The 19,481-nt window shown below is 38.2% G+C and overlaps 1 protein-coding gene across 10 annotated transcripts in view; it reads right to left on the bottom strand.

The window, feature by feature from the left end:
* KCTD20 (potassium channel tetramerization domain containing 20) overlaps positions 1-19,481 on the bottom strand; it is a 66,639-nt gene that overhangs the window by 36,593 nt on the left and 10,565 nt on the right. For 4 of the 10 annotated variants that reach the window (XM_055080082.1, XM_028479615.2, XM_055080081.1 and 1 more), the window contains exons 1-5: positions 15,005-15,535; positions 8,679-8,732; positions 5,737-5,942; positions 2,872-3,145; positions 127-229 (exon numbers count right to left, since the gene is read on the bottom strand). In XM_055080082.1, the coding sequence (XP_054936057.1) occupies positions 127-229; positions 2,872-3,145; positions 5,737-5,896 (537 nt within the window). In that variant the 5' untranslated portion in view covers positions 5,897-5,942; positions 8,679-8,732; positions 15,005-15,535. Of the gene's footprint in view, positions 1-126; positions 230-2,871; positions 3,146-5,736; positions 5,943-8,678; positions 8,733-12,152; positions 12,483-15,004; positions 15,537-19,481 lie in introns of those variants that run through there. The other 6 variants (XM_028479621.2, XM_055080083.1, XM_028479618.2 and 3 more) reach the window with 5 other exon arrangements.

Raw genomic sequence — 19,481 nt, 5'->3', positions numbered from 1 at the left:
AAGTGGGAAAGGCAATAACTAGAAACGAGAAACCCTAAAGTCAGAACACAGTCTGATGGAACTCTCAAGGCTTCTGACCATGTATGCCCCCAGGGAATATGATGTAACAAGAAGGCCACTACACACCAGCACCGTTCGAAATACAGTTGCACTGATTCCTTCGGCAATCTCATACTCGCCCTTCTCATTGGGCCGTGTGAAGTTGTACTCTCTTCCTGGTCCAAACATCCTGAAAGATACCCAGGCAACAATGTTACCTGCTGCAGCAAGATTCTTCACAGATGAGACTTCTCCCTTCCTCACCTCATTCTGGAAGACTCCGTTCCACTCTTTCAGTGTAAGTTAAAAACAGAGCTCTAGGACTCACCCCTGTACGACACACTCAAGTCTTAGGAAACTCCCTTCAGGTAGGAAAAGAAGGCAGCCATTGCTTTCAGTGTTTGAGTGCAAGGAGGAACAAAGCAGCAAGCCCTCACAGTTCACCGTAGTGAGCTTCTGTGACAGCAAAGAAAGTAGAACAGCACCTGCAGAGCTGGCCCTTGGAAAGTCTCTGGAGTGTGTGACAGTCGCCTCTCACGCCCTCCCCAGCGCCCAAGAACCTGCCCACGCACCGGCAGCTCAGGAAGACAGTGTCTCCTTCTCCTCACCTTTCCTGTTCCTTCTCCTCACCCATCAACATGTACCTATCCAGCACACCATCCTTGATATTTCTGAGTTTTGCTTTTCAATATCTAATCTGATAGATGAATCTGTATTAGTAGGTGCAGATGTTACTGCTTTCCCTTTCCCGGTAGATTTTAATGGCGTAACTCTGGAAAAAATGCCCTTCGTCAATCCAAGGAGTAACTAATGATGGGAATTTCAGGTCAAGTAGAAAAGGAGCGTAGGTATTAGGATCATCAGCAATTTGACATATTTCAGAGAGGCAGGCCTGCTCTGGGCATGAATTCAGAGCTCATGAGGGCACAGGGAGGAAGTCTTGCTTTTATATTCATCTTTTCCCATCCTTCCTCTCTCTCTCAGATCCCCTCCAGTAAAACTGGCCCCATGACTTCTACTACTCCTGCTGCACGTCTGTGTAGGAGCTGTGGAAGGAGAAGCCAGGACAGGGCAGGTGCCGGTATCTTCAGCTGGCCCACTGTGGACTCACTGCCTTTTCCTTCCTTAACCTGTTGGGAAGCCCTGCTGTCCAACTGTTCAAAACTGTTATCCTCCACCCTGAACTGTTTTCCAAGGTCTGAAAAAGACTCACATGCTTTCCAAATCACTACACCATACATAAGAGATCCATTTAGATAAAAGTAGTCTTCAAAGGATGCTGACATTTTTCTGGAATGTTCCGGTTGAAGTGTAGCCGAGACAGCTATGAATCAAAATAGTGAACAACATGCCATAAATATAATCCCCCCTCAGAGTCATTCATCCAGTAGTGGCATGGATCTGCATTAATCCATTCTCAGCTTCTTAGTTTGTCCCCCTTGTGACCAGTGGCCCACATTTGTAAGCTCACTGGCTAGGCTTATGAATACTTTACGTAGCCACAGGACAGAACAAACCTAAGAAACTCAGAATTCATGACCTCGGCTGACTCAGCTGATGAACCATGTAGATAAAGGGGTCTATTACCCAGAAAATGCTTGCTTTTCTTTTCTTGAGCGCTACTTTTGGAGGCAGCCTACTTCAGACAGACAGCCTACCCTGAGGAATGCCTTTTTGGAAGGGCCTGGGGGGAAATGGTGGCGATACCAAGACTGAGGACATGAAGTCAAGTCTGATATAGGGCCAATTTAGAAAATGTTTTAATGTTCTATCTTAATCTAATTCAGATGTTTGAGAAATACATAGCTTTGGCTCTGGTTAAAAATGGTTCATCATGGGGCTTCCCTGGTGGCGCAGTGGTTGAGAGTCCGCCTGCCGATGCAGGGGACACGGGTTCGTGCCCCGGTCTGGGAGGATCCCACATGCCGTGGAGCGGCTAGGCCTGTGAGCCATGGCCGCTGAGCCTGCGCATCCGGAGCCTGTGCTCCGCAACGGGAGAGGCCACAACAGTGAGAGGCCCGCGTACCACAAAAAAAAAGAAAAAAAAAAAAAAGGTTCATCATGAATTTGTATGTATATGTTTAAGTACACACATATTTGAACAGGTAGATTCCACTTAGCCTAAAATTCAGCAAGTTAGTGTGGTCCATTCTGATTTCTAATTCAGTTCAAATTAGTTCAAAGTCGGAGTGAGGTTAGATCCACTTTCAAGTACGAGATGAAATCCTCAAAAGCCAAATGTTTGTGTGTGTATACAATCAAATTATTTTTCTCTTATCCCAATCTGCTCTTCATGTTAAGGTCTACAGTTGGCCAGAAAGAGATCTAACTCCCAGCCCAGGCTCTAAAAGTACTTCCTGGACAGCGCTCCTCTCCTCAGTAGACTCCTTCCATTCCTAAACTCTAACCCTAAAAAGCTGGAGGCAGGAGATGGTGAGGGGAGGGTAAGACTATAGTCTGAATGAAGCAACACAGAGGAAGGAACACGAAGAATAAAGAGAGCAATCGTCAAACAAAACAGCCAGATACAAAGATCCAGTTTCAGAAAACTTGAATAGTAGTGGAGGCATTAGAAATTGACACCATTTGGACCTTTTGCACTCCCTTTTGTAGGGGGGCTCATTTCACTATACTGGCTTTGTAAATGAAAGTACCCACCCCCCAAAATAACCAACACATATAAAGTTTTTATGTCCTCTGTCTCGCAAAAGTATGAAGGTAGAAAAATAAGCAATGAAATGTTTTTATTCTCAAATCTAATGCAAGGCAAACAGCAGGTATTTCCATTCACAGAGAACAGAGTGAATTTGGAAGGAAATTATTATCAATTACCTTCCCAACATGGTATCCGGATGAGCAGTGAAAATTTGTGGATTGACAACAAAACGTGTGCCATCTACGAGAAGTGTCACTTTCTCTGGTGCCTGCGAATGAACGTTACTGCCAAAGCCCACAGTGCTGTTTCCAAATCGTTCTGGAGCGATGAAGGGTTCATGGTTCCGTTTATTCCCACTTTGGAAGCAAGAGCCTTTGATGTCTTCAGGAAGTGGCATCATGTGAGGGAACTGAAGATTTGCTGGCTGAGAGGCAGAGTCAAGTGGAAGGTCTAAAAGATCATACAAACAAACCAAAATAACTTGACAGCAAAAAGCCCTGGGGAAAAATAAACCTTGTCCTCTTTAAAAAAAAACAAGAACAAAAACCATTACACAAACGAAAAAACCCAAACTTTAAGTATCCTTACGCAAAAACTCTTGCCTAAAACACGTAAAGAAAAAACACAAACTAGAGACTCATACTGGATCCCCCTGAACTTTTTCGTGTGTGTGTGTGTGTGTGTGCGCGCGTGCGTGTGCGTGCGTGCTGGGGAGGGGAGAATGAAGGCAGTAATGCCTACACTTTAAAATAGAATGATTAAACAATTTTAAAGTAAACTACACACATGGTTAAAAATAATTAAACACTAGAGAAGCATTTCTGTGGAAAACAAGCAATCCTCTGCCACACTGCTTAACCTTCCCTAGTCTTGTTTCACAGAGGTGTCGCTTTTTTATTTCCGTTTTCACTTCTATCTCTAAATAACACTCATATTTCCTGTGTTTTATTTAAGGAACTTGATAACTCTGTTAGCCAAAACTATTTGTTTTCCACATTCTTAAAAAACGTTTCTAAATGTTATTTTCCAGGAAGGATAGTGATAATCTCTAATTGTCACTTTTCCTAGAAATTCACTGAAAAATGCATTTTCACTATGCATAGGAGAATCCTAACATTACCAACACCGTTTTTTGAACAGGCAGGTCTTGCTCTCAACAGAAAAGTTCTGGTGCAGATGGTCTTAGATTAGGATTCATTCATGGAATCTGAGTTTTTGTCCTAGTATCACCAAAGAGCCATTTTCTTTAAGTAATTTATTTGATTTTTCTAAACCTGATTCATCATCTGTAAAATGAAAATAATGTTCATTCCACCTACCTCACAGGATTGGTTGACTATCAACTGAAATAAAGTATGTGAGAGCACTTAAAAATGTATTAATACCACATCATGTAAAAAGGCTTAAAACTAAATATATGAAATCTGGATGTATACAGAAGAGAATCAGGGGAAAGTATTTTCAAAAGGATTACCAGAAGATTCTTTTTTTTTTAAATTGATGTTTGCTGTTTTTATTATATAGCTGTACTTTTTTTTTTAGAAGATTCTTTTAAATAGGGAGTTCTCCTAATATATTAAAATAATTTTTTTTATTTAATGAAAAATTTCAAATATACCAAAGCAGAGTTAATACAATATGTATACATCACCTAGATTTGACTAGCTAACATCTTCCTACATTGGAAAGAAATAAAATGTTATAGATACAACTTAATGTCTCACTCCCGCCCTTCATGTATTTTAAGTTTGTATATAATAATTCATTGTTAGCTAGAGTACACTCAATTTTTTCCCCATTTGCTTCTAGAGAAAAGGAAACCAAAATCTAGACCAAAAACCTGTTTAGGGATCATATCCTAGAGCTTCTGATAAATTTTCAACTTACAAAGAGCTAAGTTTCCATACAATCCATGGGCAAGTTTGTAGTAAGAAACGCTTTAATCACCAAGACAGGCTTTCAACACTCGAAGTGCTATTCTTAAAAATGAAAGTAGGCACCTAACTTATTCAGTTCTTTAGAACACTTCATTTTCCCCCAGCTATGACGCAATTAAATTGGGCTGATTCCTGAAGGATGCCTCAGGTTCCACCCTGCTTAAATGGGTGAGTAGGAAAAGAGACTCATTGCATAAATTCTCCATAATGGGGCACTCTAGGGTGGCAGTCACACTCTGCTTTTTTGTCCGTTGATATTATAAAATAACAGCGAACACTGGCTGGAAAGACAGAGGTTTAAATCCCACCCAGTCCCCTACCTCCTGGCAGTGTGAACCCGAGCAAGTTATGCCTAAGCTTTTGAAGCCTCAGGTTCCTCATCTGTAACAGGAGGATTAATCTAAGCAGGGATCAGCAAACTTTCTGTGAAGGGCTAAAAAGTAAATATTTTGAGCTTTGTCGGTCACAGTCTCTACCACTATAGCAGGAAAGCAGCCATATAGACAGTATGTAAACAAATGGGCATGATGGCTGTGTTTCAAATTTTTATTTACAAAAACAGGCAGTGGTTCAGATTTGACCAGTTTGCCACCCTTGATCTAAAAAAAGTAAAGTTTCTAGCACAGTGAGTGCTCAATAAATGGTAATTGCTATTATTATTGTTGCTATTGTTTTTATTAAAAGTTAAAAAGAACCTGACAATTTACCAAGAGCCTTCACATCCATTAACTCAACAGTCTTCTAGCCTTGTGAGGTAAGAAGAATTATTAACAACCTTGTTTTCTAGATTAAGAAAGCAGGGCTCAGAAAGATTAAGGATCTCACCCATGGTTACAGCTGATAAGCAGCAGAGCTAGAATGTGAATCTGTCTTCTGACTCCAAACCTGAGACTATTTTTCTTATACCATTACCAAGTTAGATATACTAAACTGATTAAATAAGTGGAGGTTTTTTGTGATAGTCAGCTTTATATAATTGTGGTATATAAGCGAAGCTAATTAACTGGATATTTTATTTATTAAGAACATTTATGCCTTCTGGGCAGAATAGGTGTTGAGGTGTCAGAAAGCCCTCCACATTAAGTCAAGATCTAATCATCGTACCATCATTCCTGGGACCTAGCGGATAAGTAAGATTTTGAAGACCAGAAGAAGCCGGGCTATTTGCTTCTTTTTCTTGGGCTGCAGCTGAGGCTTCATCCATCAGGCAGCTGGCCTCCTGCCACAGTAACCTGTCACTCTCAGTGCCACGGTGAACATTCATCCTTGGACTGTGTATCCTGAACTGTCTGCTTGATCAGAGAGAAATCCTGGAAGACAGGGATATGCATGATTTAGAACTTTCTCCTAACTAGAGGACTGACAGACAGCTCTCATTCTTATTCTGAGAAGAAATGACATCTTAAAACATTTCTGTGATTTTATATTGGGAGGAATTGGGCTGATTTAAATTGTCTTTACCAAATCACTAAGAACGCTGATAAACTTGTTACTAGGGAATAATTTTAAGCTTTATTCATAAACAGACATCAAATCCACTGACTTTGGCCACATTCACGTTCAATTCTGCATATTAAATGATGGTAAAATAATTTGGTGGTGTTTATCCACAGAGACACATAGGGGGCAAAGAGTTCAATTTGTCAGTTAAAGAAAACCAGCCCATATGGTTTTAAAAACTGAGACACATACATTCCTGCAACAATTAAGCACTAAGAAATGAGAATCACAACTATAATGCTCATATGAGAGTCAGAAACCAGAAGTCACCTGCACTTAAAAAGAAAAAAAAAATTTACTTACAGTGCTCAAGTTCTCCTTTATAAGTTCTCTCTTTCACTTTCTCTCCCTTATGCTCCACCCTCAACCCCCACCTCAAAGTAATACCGAGATTTGATACCACCTCAAATTATACCTTATACCGGCTATAAGGCTAACTCTCCCCAGCAGTGCACATCCACTGTGAACACCACCTCCTGAGTGACTGCCACTGTGAGGCATTTGTTGATTAGGCAGAATGGTGGGGGGGCCCTGAGCAGAAGGCCTTACCCCTTTCTTCTAGGTAATGACACTCTGCCCAGCAGCCCTTCCTTCCACAGGGGCTGCCCAACTGCTGACAAAAATGCCTGAAATTCACCCTACTTAAGCACTTTCACAGTTTATACAGTACTGAGGTCCACTTGGTGTTCTGGTGGAAGAATCATATCACTAGCAATTTTTATGCATAAGGACTGCATGATAACACTGTTTAGGATGAAGTTATGTCACTAAGATCAGCAACATGTTTTAATACTCTGAATTTCCTGACATGCAAGCATGTAGAGGTGCCAATAAACACTTGTAATGTGCATTAAATTTTGAATCACTTCATAACCTGTATTATAAAATTGATCATTTAGTCCCTGTTTTAACTTGCACAAAGTATAAAAGTGGCCCCTTTGAAAAAAGGAGCCAATACATATGCCTGAAAACATAATTTTAAAGAAGAGATACTTTCACAGTGGATGAAATCTTGAATTTTCAGATAACAGCTCTTACAACATAAGGCAAATTGAGGAAATAAAGTGAATGTTCTGTTGGAAAACCTGATAATGTGGCTACAGCTTTTTCAGGATTACCCTTTCTTAAAGAAAAACATATTTACATATTTACACAAAAAATTCAGCCCCTTAAAATTGATCCCCAGCAACTGGTGAAGTCAAATAGAACCACCACTGCCTTCAAGTTTGATTCAGAAGATGTCAAAGTCAAAATCAAGTCTGGAGAACAGGATAAAGAAGATCCATGAAACTGGAAAAAGCATTACTAACACTGGAAAGGCCAAAAGGGGGTCTGCTTCTTTAAGCTTAACTGGTTTTGAACTATGTTTCACTCTATCTACTTGAGCTGCTTCTCAATTCTTCACTAGCCACTCAAGAACTAAGTTCAAACTTCTCTTTGTTGCTCTCCAAAAGATCTCGTGGACCAAAACAAAATAAATTTTAATACGCTGATTTCTTAAGAATTTGCACAGACTAGATTATTTAAGGAACTTGATAACTCTGTTATTCATTTATTCCTTATAATGTGTGAAAGTTACTTTCATTTATAAGTTACTTCACTTATTCCTTATAATGTGTGAAAAAGTTTCATTGTAATAGACTATAATGAAAACATTTTCTTCCTAGTCTATAAAACCAGGGCTCAAAATTCAGTTTAACTTATATACGATGAATTAGTAAATAGAAAGATGTACTTGGAAATTAGCAGGGTAGATATCTCCAATGAGGAAAAAGGAAAGTAACCTGCTGAGCACTTAACTAAATACAAATAAAATGCTTGTTAATTTTATTATAAATAATACATGAATATTTCCCTTCTAAAAAAATTCAAACCTGATAGATAAGGCAAGAAAGGACACTGATCCATCATACTCAATCCCAGTCACTTCTCCAAGTAACTATATCATGACCTGCTTGGTATGAAGCCTTTTAGACTTTAAAAAATGCTTTTATGCTACACAGGCATACTATAAACGCATACAGTTTTAAAAAAACATACAAACTATATACATCATTCTCATTATGCAATATGTTTTTCTAAATTAACCTTCTAAAAATCCACCCATATTGGAAGACATATCTATCTAGTTCATTCCTTTTTAACTTCTATATAATATTCTATGATTCTACTCTATCTTTGAATTTTTATTGTTTCTAACAACTATTACAAACAATGTTTCAATGAACAGGATCAGAGTGTACCATGAAATTCCAGGAGAGGACTCAATTTGCAGTTTTCCCAAAAGAATTTTGCTTCAAAACTCCTTTTTTCAAGAAACCGTCTCAGGATTAATGCTTAAAGGCACACACTTTAAGAAATCACCTAACCCATCATTTACCAAAGTCCCCTATAAACTAATTTTTCTACAATCCTAGAATGACAGAAGAAAACTCTCTTGATCTGTGAAACCTAAGAAGTAAACTGACCGACACCAAATTCTTCAACATATACCAGAGCAGGATGGATGTTTTATTCAACTTTGAATGTATATTTTTATTGCCTACCATGGTTCATTTCTGTAACCATCCCCCAATTGAATCTTGGTCCTCAGAACAGATCTAAGAAAAAAAAAATAATAAAGCAAAGAAAGAAAGAAATAAGCAAAGCACTTGAACAATATAGTTCTCTATTGCTACAAAACTATTTGTGACCAACACAGATCTAAAAGTCACAGCAATGTACAACTACAGGAACCAAAGGATCATGACACACCCCTGGTACACCTAACAGTCACTGAAGAGACTGCTTCAGAAAAGAACTAAGAGTTAGAAATATATTAATAATGGAACTCAGACTATATAGCTGTGAAGCAAAACAAGCTTAATACCCAGCAAGCCAGCTGAAGCATCACTTCCGCACAGTACGTGAAAGCATTTTTAAACTCTAAAGAGCTACACAAATATACATTTTATTATTCATTTCATAAGCCTCCCGTGAAGGCCCCTATTTTGTTAAGTCTTATTTTTGCTGACCTGGAAGAGCAAAACCATTTAGCACCATAATTTCCCCACCTTGGAAGATCTGCATACAATCTCTGATAGTGGGATTTTCTCCACATATTCTTTGTACCTAAAAAATGACATGCTGGTTTCTCCCTAGAACATAATCGTCTCAAGTATTAATCCAAAATAATCTAGATAATAAGTCTATGTATTTTCTTCTTTTCACTTGTGATTTCTTCTAATCAATTATTTATGAAGAAAACAAGATAATGGAAATGTAATCTGTAGTTAATTAAGTTCAGTATCTTGCAATTGAACTACTCAGATTTTGAAAATCTCGTTGGAATGAGGGTGGGGGCAAACTTAACACAGGATGTATCTCAAAAGCATAATGCTTTCACACTGTTAATGACACAAGGGTATGATCTTCTAAAAGGTAGGATCCTTTTATACTTCAGGGCCATGTCTCCTTTCTGTGTAAAAGCCAGGAGGTAAAGATGAGGTAGGATGCCACAGAATTTGGTAAATGAACCAATCTACCCTTCATCTATACTCCACACTTTAATTTAGAAAGTAATTATATCTTTGCCAAACCTTCATTCCAGACTGACAAATCCTAGTCCTTTCAGGCTGTTCTTATGTGAAAACCACTACATTTCTTTAACTAGTTTAATTGCTTATCATTGACTTTAGTCTAGTTCCACTGTGTTTTCTTAATTCACAGTAATGAGAACCCTGCTAGCGTGTTTTATTAAAGGTGAACAGTTTTTCCAGTTTTGCTTCACATGTATGCTCTCTGGTGATGATACCCAGCATCTCTGCGAATAGAAGGTTAAAAGGGGTGAAGGTGAGGGGAGAGACAATAGAGGTGATAGATACAATCTAAAATGTCTAGATCTCCTAGGATATTATTAACTGATAGCTAACAGACTGCCATCTTCAAAATGTACTCTGGGTATATGTATTTTTTAAACCAACTCCACTGAAGCTTTTCTATTCACTCCCTTTGCATGTGTACCCCTAATGTTCTAATCTCAGAAGAAATTCTGTTTTCTGACTGTTTAAGGCTTTCTGGTTTTCCTTTTTCTAGATTATTTCTAAAAATACTGAGTGATACCACTCCAGTATTAAGCCCATATAAAATCTATTCATAATATTTCTAAATCTCACAGTTTTCCTACAGTATGTCCCCAAACCCATAATAATTTAGCAAAGAAAAGAGACGTTTGTCAGTAAGTTATTTCCACTGGGTTCTCCCTTCCCCCATACTTGCTGTCTTCCTCAAAGAACTCTGGCAGACTGGTGAGATGAATACTTCTTAGAGACCTCTTGCTACACTGCTCCCCAAATATGACTTCCAACTATGGCTCTATCTCTTATAACTGTGGCCCTGGGCAGGCTAAGTCTGTGTCTCAACTCCCTCACTTGTAAGAGAGGATAATAACCATTAACTACCCAGGATTGATAAAAGAATTAAATAAGGCAACACATTTAAAGTGCTTAGCACAATGCAGGGCACACACAGCACTTGATAAAGTGGATTATTATTATTCCCAAACCACAGAATCTGCAAAGAACTTTTACAAATCTAATCTCATTTGAAACTAAAACAACCCTAGGAGAAAGACTGTAATTATCCTCACTTCACTGCTGAAAAACAAACAACAAGAAGCTTTAGAAAGGTTAGCAGCTTGGCCTAAATCACAACTTTAGCTAAGAGGCAAGGATAGATTACAAATCTAGGTCTTTTGTTTCCCATATTCTTTTCATCTAATCATGCTGCTTCCCCCAAACCATCCTGCCTTCATCCATTATTGATTTTAGAAGTTCTTCCTTCTATTGCTTGTCAGAAATTAAAAGAGAAAACCAGTAGTTTCCAGGGTCATTGTTGCTGCAGTTCTTATCAAACAGGAGTTATAGTCATAATGCAAGAATCCTGTGATAGAATGGTTATATTTTTCCATGAATAAAAACAGCATTAGTGTTTTACTGCTTATATTGCAATATATGCTCAATGAAAAAAATCAGTCAATATAGAAATAAAAACTTCAAAAATCAAAGCTGTGGTAAAATACATGTATATATATCTTTGGGCATCTACTCCATCTATTCCATTTATTCCTTGGAATAAACTCCTAGAAATAAAATTGCTATGGAGAAAGGTAAATAACTTAAGTTTTGATATGTACCGCCAGATTGCCCTCTATAAATAAACCAATTTACACTCCTTTGGGCAGCATGGAGCATCCATTCTCCAGAACTCTGGCTAACACTCAGTGTTTCAATCTTCCTCATCTTTGCTAACTTGATAAGTGAAATATGATAGCTCATTTTAATGTGGTCATTTAAAAAGTCATTCATTTTTATCAACACTTGCAAAATTTCACCTGTGAGAGCCTTAAAAGATTTGGGTGGGTAGGGAAGAAAACCCATGCTGGGTAGATATTAGGTAATAGCAGTGACTTATTTGCATCAAGTTTGTCAGGCTTGACTAGAATCACTGGATGTTTCCCATAACTTGCTCTTATCTCCCTGGAAGTCTAAGATGACAACAAGATATGATGAAGACCACCCACTAGGCTGAGGCAAAGCAGGTTCTGGCTTTGGCTTTGTTACTAAGCCACATCACCAAGAAAAGGTCAAGCTTCAGTGTTTTCATCCATAAAAATGGGATGACACTGGCCACTACCAAGTTAGGCAATCCTGTCTCAATGAGGATGTATGGAAAAGCCCTCAAAAAGCATTAAGTGCTATACAAGGGCAAGAGACATAGTATGTGAATCTCCCTTATCTAACTTCTGAGTTAGCATTTATTTGGCTCTTTAAGCTCATCATACCCATCCTCCACTTTTGGATATACTTTTTATGTTCTATTGTATAGTTCTACTGATTTCAGCTACATTTCTCTTTTTGATTCAGTGAAATGACATACTGTACTGCTTTTAGAATTCTCTGAATTATTTTTTGCCTCAGGTGCCTAACTTTCCATTTGCATTTGGCCTTCTGTGTCTTTCCATTTTTCCCTCAGGAACACACCATATCTTCCCTTTCTGCCAAGCTGTCTTTTTTCTTTCTTTTTTTCTTGGCCACGCCATGCAGCATGTGGCATCTTAGTTCCCCAGGATCAAACCTGCGCCCCTTGAAGTGGAAGCGCAGAGTCTTAACCACTGGACCACCAGGGAAGTCCTCAAGCTGTCTTAGCTCTTTTGCTCCTGTAGAATTTAAAAAAAACAAACAATAATCCTGCACTTGGATAGTACTGTACATTTCATTGTTCCTGGAAGAAAATAATGAAAAGACAAAAATTACCTGTAACTTCTCATCCAAACTTTCCTAAGTATACATATATTCCTTTTATTTTTACAATTTGAAATTCTGCTGTAAACACTACTATACGGTATTCTTAACATATCATGAACTTGGCTGTATGTCAATTATATTCTTAATTTTTTTCTTTTTCTTTTCTTTTTTTTTTTTTTTCAATTTACTTATTTAATTTTGGCTGCGTTGGGTCTTCGTTGCTGCCTGTGGGCTTTCTCTAGCTGTGGTGAGCAGGGGCTGCTCTTCATTGCGGTGTGCGGGCTTCTCATCGCAGTGGATTCTCTCGTTGCGGAGCACGGGCTCTAGGTGTGCGGGCTTCAGTAGTTGTGGCACGCGGGCTGTAGCGTGCAGGCTCAGTAGTTGTGGCGCACGGGCTTAGGTGCTCTGCAGCATGTGGGATCTCCCCAGACGAGGGATCGAAGCAGTGTCTCCTGCACTGGCAGGCAATTCTTAACCACTGCACCACCAGGAAGTCCCTCTTAAATCATTTTCAATGGTACACAAGATTTTATTATATGGTTGTACCAAATTTTACTCAACTGATTTCATATATCTTTTTTTTACATTTAATCTTTAACCCATATAGAATTCATTTTGGCATACAGCACAGTATACAGATCTAACAAAATTCAAATGGTTAACCAACTAACTGCCTTAATATATTCTGAAGAGTCCATTTTTTTCCGCACTGATCTGAGATGTCACCTTTATCAAATACTAACATATAATTTATGCTTGGTCTGGTTTTTAAACTCTGTTCCACTGATTAATCTTACTTCTGTGCAAATGTAATGTATAATTTTAATTTAACAATCTTGACATTATTTCTCTATGTCATTTACCTGGAACTTCTAAAATGGTATTTTTAAGTTGTCAACAGGGAAATTTTTCCTTCTATCTTTAAAATTATTTCTTAACTATTCGTTTACCTTTTTTCTGCAATGATTAACACCAGTTTTACTAGTTTAGAATTACTGTGTTAAGTTTCATAGAACATTAAATTTAATGGATATGGCAGTTGCACACAGACTCCCCATACCAGTTTATTACCCAGAATGTAGCTTTGTTTGTTCTAACTCTTACTATATGGAAGTAAAAATTTGCTTTACCTAAAAATATCATAATTCATTCCAATGAAATATTTTTTTAAATGTGTGGATAATTAGATGTATTAATACTAGAGCATCTTTGCTGTTTATTATTAAGAGACAGTATTTAATCAAAATTTTAACTCAAAAAAGTTTATTTCAGCTATTTTAATACACATAAATACATTATATACTTTAAAGATAGGCTAGAAGACTTTTTTCTGTGCAGGAAAATAACTTCTCATGATATTGCATTTCTTGAATACCAGTCAAGGTTCATACACATGCCTTTCTTATATACTCTCCCTGTGGGCCTAAGCAATTGTATAATTAATCCCTGGTAAAGATCAATCCCCTTCCCCTAACCCCTTTCTCTTTTGCTTTTTTTCTTTTCAAAGAACTAATGCTATAAAAGGTTTTCCCATTTTCCACGCCATTCCCTCATGATGTCTCAAACTAAGGGAAGCTACACTTATTCATAAGCTATCCTGCCTCCCACATTACCAGCAAGTGCTTTGGAGCCCACACTGCTTACTAGCTGTGTGAGTCTGGGCCCATGAAAAACTTCTCTGAGACTCAATTTTCTCATCTATAAATTAATAATAATAGTATCTATGTGGAAGAACTGTTTTAGGGATTACAAATACTTCAAAGAAAGCGATCTCTGGCATATGATAAACAATGAAAAAAGTTAGCTGTTATTACTGTTTATATACTTAAAACTAGCTTCAAGCTTACAAAAATCATTCAAAGTCCTTATTTTTAAAATCTCTACTTGTTTCTTCTTTCCTGCATTAACCCCTAGCCTCCACATTACCCATCACCTCAATTCCAATACCAACAACTCTCTGTATCTCTGGGTATCTGTATTTTTACAGAGAACAAGTACTAGAATCCTTATACATCCATTTGCAGAGGTAATAAAAATTATGATACCACTGTTATCTCTTAATTCCAAACATTTGCTGATAACAAACATGTTATTTCTGTAAACCAAACCTGTAGTTTTAGAACTAAAAACTGTACAGTTTTCTAATGGACCTTTTGTACTGACTAAGCACTTTTATCAGCTAGGTTTCTTTTTTTAAAATCTCTCAAAATTATAGAGAAGTTTCTGGTAGTCTCTTCAGATTATCAACAAATTAGTCAACATATACAGTCAGCATATATTTTCCAAACACCTACTGTGTGGAAGGCACATGGCACTTTGTGCCAGCACTGAGGGACACAAAGGATTGAGCAAACATTTTCAAGGGTTTGCCCTAAAGCTCCAACTGGTTAGGTGAGGATATATGAAAAAGATAAGCAAATTTACGTAATAAATACAGAATAAGTGATTCAAACCAGTGGTTCCAGATTCTCGGGCCTATCTTTACAGTGGGGTCTTGGAATTTATAATTTTTTAAAAAGTCAACTTCTCAGGTCGCTCTCATGTGGCATTCAGGTTTTAAGATAAACATAAAAGTTAGAGAAAATCACCTCTAGATAGTATGGTTGGGAAAAGGAAGTCTTCATCTGAGACAAAATCTGAGCTGGGCTCTGAAGTAAAGATAAGATTTTCTCCTCAACTTTTTATTTTGAAACTTTTCAAATCTACAGGAAAATGGAAAAAATCATTACAATCAGTAAAGTCTTATATATCCGCCAGACTTACCAATGATTATCTGCCTCATTTGTGTGTGAGCCTGGGCTCTCCTACCACACACATTTTTTCTGAATCACTTTAAAGTTACAGACATCACAACACTTCACCCAGTTACTTTAGCAAGCATTTTTTTTTTTTTTTTTTTTTGCGGTACGCGGGCCTCTCACTGTTGTGGACTCTCCCGTTGCGGAGCACAGGCTCCGGACACGCAGGCTCAGTGGCCATGGCTCACGGGCCTAGCTGCTCCGCGGCATGTGGGATCTTCCCGGACCGGGGCACGAACCTGTGTCCCCTGCATCAGCAGGTGGACTCTCAAGCACTGCGCCACCAGGGGAGCCCTAGCAAGCATATTCTGAGAACATTCTCTTAAAAAACACAACAGTACCGTTTTCATATCTAAGAATATGAACAATTCCATAATACTAATATATAACCCATAATCAAATTTACTCAGTTGGCCTTATATTTTCTTTCAGAACCTTTTTCTTTGTATCCATAATTCAATCAAGGCTCATTCCTTACATTTGGCTGTTCTGAGTCTTTTAATCTTGCATATTCTATACCACCCCACCCCGCAATTTGGGGGGGATTGTTTTGTTTTACATGAAATTGACTTTTTTAAAAAGCCTAGGTCCGAAAAGGGAACCCTCCTACACTGTTGGTCAGAATGTAAATTAGTGCAGCCACTATGGAAAGCAGTATGGAGGTTGCATGCTAAAAATAGAGCTACCATATGATCCACTCCTGGGCATATATTCAGAAAAGACAAAAACGCTAATTCAAAAAGATACATGCACCCAAATGTTTACAGCAGCACTATTTACAATAGCAAAGACATGGAAACTACCCAAGGGCCCATCAACAGATGACTGGTAGATATCTACACACATACACTGGAATATTATTCAGCCATAAAAAAAGAATGAAATATTGCCATTTGCAGCAACATGGTTAGACCTAGAGAATATCATACTAAGTAAGCCAAAGACAAATATTATGATACCACTTATATGTGGAATTTGAAAAATAATACGAATGAACCTACATACAAAACAGAGACAGACTCACAGACATGGAAAACAAACTTATGGCTATCAAAGGGGAAAGGGGGGGAGGATAAATTAGGAGTATGGGATTAACAGATACAAACTACTATACATAAAATAGATAAGCAACAAGGATTCACTATATAACACAGAACTATATTCAGTATCTTATAATAACTGTAATGGAAAATAATCTGAAAAAACATATAACTGAATCACTTTGCTGTACACCTGAAACTAACACAATATTGTAAATAGACTATACTTCAATTAAAAAATAAAATAAAAATAAAAATTTTTTTAAATTTAAAGTCTAGGTCAGTTCTAACTTCCATCTGATTGTTTCCACGTGATTAGATATGAGTTTAATTTTCTTAAACAAGAATATGTACATTTATAGGTGACAGTTGAGTCCTTCCAAATGCCATCACATCAGAGGCACATAATGCCAGGCTATCCCACTACAGGGGGTAAGTTTGATCATGTGGTTAAAGTGGTGACTATAGGTCTATCCACTGTAAAGAGAGATCTAATACCCTATCTCCCAATAACTTTTCACCCAATGGTTTTAGCATCTATTGATGATTCTTGCCTGAATCAATTATTACATTTGGGACTACAAAATGATGACTTTCTATCATTCCGCCTACATTTATTGTCTAGCATTCTTCTGTTAAGTAGAACTATTTCTTCACTCTCCCTTTATCTTCAAGTATTATTATGAACTCAAAGATTTGTTTTAATCTAATGTATTATAACAATCCATTACCATCATTTTTTTTTTCAAATTGTCCGATTTTTGGTTGAAATTGTCCCAGGTGGGACTTCCCTGGTGGCACAGTGGTTAAGACTCTTTGCTCCCAATGCAGGGGTCCCAGGTTCGATCCCTGGTCAGGGAATTAGATCCCACATGCATGCCGCAACTAACTCACATGACACAACTAAGGAAACTGCGAGCCAAAACTAAGGAGCCCACATGCCATAACTAAGGAGCGCACCTGCCACAACCAAATAGACCCAGCATAACCAAAATAAATAAATAAATAAATAGTCCCAGTCATGGCTAATATGGTTCCCTTCAAGCCTTCATCTGTGTCATTTAACCCCAATTCTATTGGCTGATGACGCTACTTCCTGTACAAGATTTTTCTTTTTTCTTTTTTTTTTTTTTGCCGTACGCAGGCCTCTCACTCACTGTTGTGGTCTCTCCCATTGCGGCCTCTCCCATTGCGGAGCACAGGCTCCGGACGCGCAGGCTCAGCGGCCATGGCTCACGGGCCCAGCCGCTCCGCAGCATGTGGGATCTTCCCAGACCGGGGCATGAATCCATGTCCCCTGCATCGGCAGGCGGACTCTCAACCACTGCGCCACCAGGGAAGCCCAACATTATGGTTTTTTTTTACTTACTTTATATTAGTACTATATCTTTTCTCTCACAATGAAAATCTTGGTTCATAAACTAGTTTTTAAATTATAACATTAGTATTACTAACAATAAACCTACTGAGTTTAAGTCTTTTGGGGGTCAATTCTTTTTGTCCTTAAAGTATACCCCACTAGGGGTGTACAGTCAGTGTGCTACGTTCAAGTTATTTTATTTTTATTTTTTCTCTGTATGTCCTGTAATTTAGGTTCATTTTTTAACACCCAATTATAGCTTATTTTTCATTATTTTTAAATTTAATTTTTGAATATGTAAAACATTTACATTCTTCAAAAGTTAGTGTTACAAAAACGGAATGCTCAGAGAAGTGTCTCTCCCTTCCCCTTTCCCTCCAATATTTTCCTATCCCCTACAGATAACTAGTTTTATTAATTTATCTTTCATGTTTCTATTTATAGAAATAAGCATAATGTGTGTATATACATATAAATTCTTAATTCTTCTTTTTCTTATACAAAAGATGGAATACCATATCCAGTTCTGTACTTTGCTATTTTTACTTAACAATATATCTCAAATTCACTCCATAGGAGTGATTAGAAGTCTTCCTCATTCTTTTTAATGGCTGTTTAATACTCCACTCTTAGATGTTAATAGGTAGAACTTTGATAGAGAAAAAAGGAAAGAGCATTTTAGACAGGGTGAATGGTGTATAACAAGCAGGACAGTAAGCGTGAACAGGCTTCATACTATATGAAGGAGTGCGGGCTGTGGGGAGAGCAACCAGGTTAGAGTGAAGGGTGGGAGAAATCAGAATCACCATACCATACGACTTCAGGGAACCCCATGCACACCATCATTTAAGGAGCTGTACAATGCACAACTTAGATGGCTGTATACAACAGCCCTAGAAGATAAGGTTGAAAACCAAGCTGGAGCTAGCTTATCGAGGCCTTGAGTTATAAAGTAAATAGAGTTAGGACTTTGTCTTGTAGCCATAGTTTTTACACAGAGAAATGTCATGTTCAACATGTTGCTTTAAGATAAATACAACCATAGATGGACTAGAAGAGTAAGAGGTTATTGGAATTGTCTACGCATGAAAGGATCTCAGGGGGTTGACAGCAAGAAGGGTAGTACCTAAGACACAGTCCTGCCTACCTTCAAAGAGCTTACAATCTTAGTTGTTGAGAATGTGAAACACAAGAGTTACATAATACAGAAAAGTGATATTTTAGGATCAGAAGAGACCTTAGTGATTATTTTGTCCAGTGGTTCTCAAGTCTAGCTGATAATCAGAATCACCTAGCAGAACTCATTAAAAACATTCTTGGGCTCTATTCCCCAGAGATTCTGATTTAGTAGGTCTAGGGTGGATCTGAGAATGTGAATTTTTTTTCATGTGGGATCTTAGTTCCCCGACCAGGGATCGAACCCGTGCCCCTGCAGTGGAAGCGCAGAGTCTGAACCACTGGACTGCCGGGGAAGTCCCAAGAATGTGAATTTTTAACAAACTCTTCAGCTGATCCTGTGGACTAGCTATGTTTGGGAACAACCCATCTGGTATACCCTTTCATCTCATGAATGAGAGACTGAATCACAACAATATTCTTTTTGAAGAATATTCTAGGAGATTACAAACTTAGAGTAGAGAAGCCTTTTTAATCAAGACCAAAAAACCCTTGCGCTTCCCTGGTGGCGCAGTGGTTGAGAGTCCGCCTGCCGATGCAGGGGACGCGGGTTCGTGGCCCCAGTCCGGGAAGACCCCACATGCCGCGGAGTGGCTGGTCGCGTGAGCCATGGCCGCTGAACCTGCGCATCTGGAGCCTGTGCCCCGTAACGGGATAGGCCACAACAGTGAGAGGCCCGCGAACCGCAAAA

The sequence above is a fragment of the Physeter macrocephalus genome, chromosome 18 (genome assembly GCF_002837175.3).
Source record: "Physeter macrocephalus isolate SW-GA chromosome 18, ASM283717v5, whole genome shotgun sequence".
Lineage (NCBI taxonomy): Eukaryota > Metazoa > Chordata > Mammalia > Artiodactyla > Physeteridae > Physeter > Physeter macrocephalus.
This window is presented reverse-complemented; position numbering and strand designations above follow the sequence as displayed.